This window comes from Hypanus sabinus, chromosome 15 (assembly GCF_030144855.1).
Source record: "Hypanus sabinus isolate sHypSab1 chromosome 15, sHypSab1.hap1, whole genome shotgun sequence".
In the NCBI taxonomy this organism is placed as follows: Eukaryota; Metazoa; Chordata; class Chondrichthyes; order Myliobatiformes; family Dasyatidae; genus Hypanus; species Hypanus sabinus.
Genome location: NC_082720.1, coordinates 91,928,737 through 91,934,995, shown reverse-complemented (window position 1 = coordinate 91,934,995; position 6,259 = coordinate 91,928,737). Strand labels below are relative to the sequence as shown.

Below are 6,259 nucleotides of genomic sequence, written 5' to 3'. Positions count from 1 at the left end.
GGTTTCTCTAGCGATGGGCATTGCAAGAGATGTTGCATAGTTTGTGGCTCAGTTTCACATTCACAAGTTGTCGGGCTGGTTGTATATCCCCATTTGCTTAGTGCCATCTTTGAACGACCTACACCAACCCTAAGTCTGTTAAGGCAATTCCAGGTTGCCCAGTTGCAGTTAGCTCCTGGGGGAGCGCTTTCATCTGGTGGAGTCTGTTTGGGGGTTGTTTGAGACTGGCGAGCCGGTCTTTCCTCAAGGCGATGCGGGCTTCAGGTGGGGTTGATTGTAATGGAACAACAACGTTCACGAAGCTCTTCCTTGGCTTTAGGCGGCTGGGTGTGGGTGTGTGACCATGTAGAGGGTGCCTCTCATCTGATGTTTGAAAGAGTCGTTCTTTCTTGCTGGCTACCGTTCTTTCTTATATCGGGGGAGCGATAACCCGCCAGGATATATAGGCTGTTGGTGTTTGTTGGTTTTAAACAACCTGTGATAAGTCGGCAGCTTGCATTCAGAACAGCATCCATCTTCGTAGCACGAGTAGATCTTTCCCATGCAGGGCAGGCGTATTCGGCAATGGAACAGCAAAGAGCAAGTGCACTGGCTCGCAATGTTTTCGATTTTGCTCCCCATTTTGTATAAGATTATGAGAGGTATCGATGGAGTAGACAGGCACTTTATTTTTCCCAGGGTTGAAATATCTAATGCCAGGGGAAATGCATTTGAGGCATTAGCCCAAAATGATGTGCAGGGCAAGTTTTTGTTCAGAGATTGGTGCGAGTCTTGAATGTACTGCCCAGGTTTATGGCAGAGGCAAATAAAATAGAGGCGTCCGATAGGCTCTTTATGAATGCATAGGAAATGGAAAGATGTACATAATGTAGGTAGAAGTCACTGGGTTGGTTGGGTTTTTGATTCAATTAGTTCCGCGTTAGATCACGGACCGAAAGGCCTGGCCCTGTTCTCACTCTTCCAAGTTCTATGTTCTTCTTATCGATGACGAATAAAATACTTTTCTTTGTCTGTCCCTGGCTAATCTTCCTGGATTCAGCCCCTGGCCCTCGTTCGCTGCATCCTCACCAATACGTTTCGATATTTACCCAATAGGTTAAAGTCAATGATTCGGTCTCCTCCCCTTGATCCCGTCACTTCATGATGTAAAGCTGTTATCGAACAGACAGGATGTTACTTGGTTTACCGATTCTCGGGCAGACTGTTTAAGAAATCCCAAGTCCGACACTGAGTGGAAAGGTGAGAGAATTCAGTGAATATTGGAAATAAGTGGAGATGCAGCCCGTTAGAAGCGGGTAGACGCGGTGGGTGGGGGGGGGGGGCTAGTCGCTGTTATTGCCCGCCGTGATTTGAATGGGAACCATGAACGTCGTTGGCAGTTTACACCATCACCCCGCCGTGCATGAGGGCTTTCCATTCGCCCCAAGTAGCCGTTGCCAACAAGACCATCCGTTTTTGCAGAGCTGGTTCCTAAATCAGGGAGTTTTGTCCCCTGATTACTCCAGCCAGCCTTCCTGCAGCCCCGATCGCAGTGTTAATGGAGTGTTCTCCGATCCCGCCCGACAAGCACCAGGACTCCGCAGAGAAGCAGCCGTCCCGAAAAAGGAGCGGCGCCGTACAGAGAGCATCAACAGCGCCTTCGCCGAGCTGCGGGACTGCATTCCCAACGTCCCGGCCGACACTAAACTATCCAAGATTAAAACGCTTCGGTTGGCGACGAGTTACATTGCTTATCTCATGGATACTTTGGCAAAAGACAGTCAGGTCGGGGAGACGGAGGCTTTCAAAGCGGATCTGAAGAAAATGGACAGTAGAGAAAGTAAACGCAAACGAGAGACGGTAAGGACTCGAACACAGAAACGGCTGTTGTTATTGATGTGGTTAGTTGCGCTTGGATGTTGATGCTATTAACAAAAGTTTCGAATAGTACGTTTAGCGATATTAACTGAAATATTTCGCATCGAATGCACGTGTTTGGAGTAAGGTTATAATCAACTTTGGCAGTTGAATGAATTGGCGGACACAAACTCCAGGGTTTGTTTGACACTCAGTGGTCTGAACCACGCTCCGCAGCGGATCATCATCTGTCCGGCAAATTAAGATGGAAAAGGCCCAACGGGACGGAACCGACAGAGGTTCCACCACAGAACCAGCAACCCGACCACAACTAAGGTCAATGGGGAAAAACTAAATGCGTCTCCGGCGCTCCATATAATTAATGGGATCGAAGGAAGTTGGGAATAATAATCGTGTACAGTTTCTAGACCTATACACAACAAAACTTTAATTTTACACATCCAGTAAAAACGACGAGATCCACCTTTGCCCAGTTTTCAATAAGCCGCGAACAAGTGAACTGAAACCCATTCTGCATAATCGGATAAAATGAGCCTCACCAATCCGAATTATTTTCGGAAACTAATGCGTTGTTTGGTTAACTCTGCCGCCTCACTGTTTTGCAGGTTGAAGGAAAACTTTAATCACTAATGAAGAACTGATCCCAATTAATATAAAACTATCATTTTAACTCATTTTAAAATCCCAGTTCGATGCGAATAAATAGCGTAAGAATTAGTAGCTAGAGCAAGCTAGTTGATTGTTCCACAAAATGTTGAACGAACTTTCGCTGAATCTCTCATTGAGCTCTATTATTCTCTTATTTCTCTGATTGTCATTCAAATATTTGCCATACAGCCGCAAAGCCACGGTCACAGAAAGATATTTCAGGTTGGCTACATCGAAAATTAATCTTTAATACCCATGAGCCGCTTCCGACTTTCATTCTAATTTTGCAAGAACTGCATAACTGCATTCCTGTCCCATAACACCATAAGACACAGGAACAGAATTAGAATATTGGACCTAGAGTGTCTACTCCACAATTCCATCATGGCTGATTTATTGTCCCAGGCAACCCTCTTCATCGGCCTTCTCCTCGTAACATTTGACACCCTGGCTAATCAACAACCTATCAACCTTCACTTTAAATAAACCCAATGACTTGGCCTCCACAGCCGTCTGGACAATGATTGACCTCTCTCTGGCTAAAGAAATTGCTCCTCATTTCTGTTCTAAATGGACGCCCCTCTATTCTGAGCCTGTGCCCTCTGAGTTTAGACTTACCCACTGTAGGAGACATCCTCCCACATCGACTCTATCCAGACCTCTCCGTACTCTATAGGTTTGAATGAGATTCCCCCACCGCTCCCCGTTTAGTACAGGCCGAGAACCATTAAACGGTCCTCTTATGTTAAACCTTTCGTTCCCGGAATCATTCTCGTAAACTTCCTCTGGATTCTCTCCGATGCCAGCACAACTTTTTCTTAGATAAGGGACCCTAAACTGCTCTTAGTATTCCAAGTACTGTCCGACCTCAGCATTACATGCTTGCTTTTATATCCCAATCCTCTCGAAATGAATGTTAACATTGCATTTGCCTTCCATACCACCGACTCAACCTGCAAGTTAACCTTTAGGGAATCCTGCACAAGAGATCCCAAGTAGTCCCTTTGCATTAGAGATTTTTGAATTTTTTTATTCCTTTAGAAAATAGTCTTCTCCTTTATTCCTCCTACCAAAGTGCATGACCATTCCCATCGGGTGCATCGTTGCTATGAAAATAAGTATTGCACATACCCGGTTTTCGCTAGCGCCGATAAAAAAAACTTTGTTTTCTTTAAACCAGAACGAAACAATGAGCCCACCCAAAAGCAGCAGCAACAAGAAACTGAAGGGGAGAACGGGGTGGCCACAGCAAGTCTGGGCCCTCGAACTCTGCCAGTGAAGCAGCGTGTAATGTTGCACCAGAACCCGGCATTGCCCGAAATGAGCAGCGAATCAAAGTGCAATGTGAACTATGTTACAAAGAATATGAAAAGAGAAATTATCCTTTTTAATCTATTTTCGAAAGTCTCTGAAAGTTGCACATTACTAATTGAAGGAAGCCCAAATGAGTTGTATAACCCTTCAAGAAATGTTCGTCGGGATCAGGAATTCTGCCAGGCGAGGGATTTAACATCGGCACAAATACGGAGATTTCATTTGGTTTCGAAACTTTTAGTGAAACAGGGAACTGCATTTTCTTCTAGGCTGCCAACTTCATTGATGTGTGATTGGAACCTAAACGAATAAATTATCTATTTATAATCCTCTGCATTTGTAAACAGACTACACGTTAGTGTCCCGGACGCTTTGAGTTGGCGCTCCATTCTTTCAAGATTGCAGTTTTGCTCAGGGCCCGCGGAGTTACATTGTCAGCAGGAGTCGCTCTTTCATTTTGGATCCCGGTCTATCGAGTTGCGTGCAGAAAAGAATGCTTGGTGTACGACCTCACACTTCCCACTGCCCCTCGGTCCGTGCAGCAGAATTGATGGACCAAGATGTGGAGAGCGCATGATTCGGCCACTGTCACACTTTGGTTAATAAATAATCTGTTTGCGGAGCTCCGCTCGTTCTCATTATTCTACACAGACAGGGGTTTCTTTCGGGCCTGGCCCACAACTCCTGATCGTTGGGGAGTTCACGGTCTGTTTAGAAGACCAGCAAAACATGGATTCCGGTGGTAGGAGAGGAGTGTCACTTAAAATGCGAAATGTTTTTGTTTCAGTTTATCATTGAACTCTAATCAGATATGATCTTATCCCCACAGTCTCTACAGAGTCTATATATAATTTTCATAGTAGAACCTATTGTAGTAATATTGTCCCACTGACATCATAGCACCGCATTGGCATTGAAGTATGATGGTCACGCTGAATTTTCCAGTACATTAATTCTCAAATGTAAAAAACGTTCTTGAATCGATGCGCCTAATATTAGAAGTTGGATTGATTTGGCCAGTTACTAAATATTTGTCAAATGTCGACCGAGAAACAACGGTATGTGACTGGGACACGGTTCTGCCATTCAAAGTTTTAGCTTATTCAATCAATATCGATCTCTCGTGAATGCATTAACTTCAAGAACCTGACGTCGCCAAGCTTTTGAATTATTATAGTATTTATGCATTGTATAAAATAAATTAAAATAAACAAATGTAATAAATTGTAATAAATATGTTAATATTATGATCGAATCGCCAAATTAATTTCTGGTTTCACTTCAAGATCTGGAGCCGGGATCTTGTTACAAATACATCTCCCTAATTTTGAGTGTGGGTCCACAGCACAGAGCGATCCATTCACGCTGATTTATGCAGACAAGCCCATGGACAGAGATCATCTGCCCGGCAACTCAGAATTGGTATAATTATCATTGCTGCTGATATTTTTATTAATAAAAGGGCAGCATAAACTAGAGGGAAGAACACTCACAAAATGCTGGAGAAACTCAGCAAGACAGGCACCATCTGAAGAATCTTTTGTGTTTATAAACTAGATGGAAAGTTTCGTTTTAAGAGTGGCAAAGTGACACACTGTTAAATACTTCATTTCTCATATACTGTAAATATATCATTTAAACAACACACACAAAATGCTGGTGGAACACAGCAGGCCAGGCAGCATCTATAAGGAGAAGCACTGTCGACATTTCAGGCCGAGACCCTTCGTCAGGTCTGACTGAAAGGAGAAATATTAAAAGATTTGAAAGTAGTGGGGGGAGTGGGAAATGCGAGATGATAGGAGAAGACTGGAGGGGGTGGAATGAAGCTAAGAGCTGGAAAGGTGATTGGCGAAAGTGATACAGAGCTGGAGAAGGGAAAGGAGCATGGGACGGGAGGCCTCGGGAGAAAGAAGGTAGTGGGGAGCACCAGAGGGAGATGGAGAACAGGCAAGGTGATGGGCAGAGAGAAAGAAAAAAACAACTAACTATGTCAGGGATGGGGTAAGAAGGGGAGGAGGAGCATTAATGGAAGTTAGAGAAGTCAATGTTCATGCCATCAGGTTGGAGGCTACCCAGCCAGTACATAAGGTGTTGTTCCTCCAACCTGAGTGTGGCTTCATCTTGACAGTAGAGGAGGCCATGGATAGACATATCAGAATGGGAATGGGACATGGAATTAAAATGTGTGGCCACTGGTCTATGATTTCCTGGGCTATCTCTACTCCCTTTCTTGAATAAGGGAACAACATCTGCAACCCTCCAGTCCTCCAAATTCTCCTGTCCCCATTGATGATGCAAATATCATTGCCAGAGGCTCAGCATTCTCCTCCCTTCCCTCCCACAGTATATACTGAGGTATATCTTGTCCGGTCCCAGAGACTTATCCAACTTGATTCTTTCAAAAAGTTCCAGCATATCCTCTTTCTTAATGACTATA

General features: G+C 44.3%; 1 protein-coding gene across 2 annotated transcripts; it reads left to right on the top strand.

Moving 5' to 3' along the window:
• Nucleotides 1-1,362: 1,362 nt before the first annotated feature.
• Nucleotides 1,363-3,784, top strand: LOC132405210 (heart- and neural crest derivatives-expressed protein 1-like). 2 transcript variants are annotated; one of them, XM_059989900.1, is made up of 2 exons: nucleotides 1,363-1,836; nucleotides 3,677-3,784. In XM_059989900.1, exons 1-2 carry the CDS (start codon nucleotides 1,363-1,365, stop codon nucleotides 3,782-3,784), a joined length of 582 nt encoding a protein of 193 aa, XP_059845883.1. The 2 variants fall into 2 exon arrangements, with proteins under 2 accessions (XP_059845883.1, XP_059845884.1); XM_059989901.1 differs by having other exon boundaries at nucleotides 1,363-1,839; nucleotides 3,686-3,784.
• The last annotated feature ends 2,475 nt before the right edge of the window (nucleotides 3,785-6,259 follow it).

What these genes read in the sequence shown, in the direction of transcription:
- LOC132405210 (XM_059989900.1), top strand. Translation starts at nt 1,363, where the DNA reads ATGAACGTCGTTGGCAGTTTACACCATCACCCCGCCGTGCATGAGGGC. An exon ending in AAAGTAAACGCAAACGAGAG is followed by an intron (nt 1,837 to 3,676) that starts ACGGTAAGGACT and finishes ACTTTGTTTTCT; the next exon opens with TTAAACCAGAACGAAACAAT.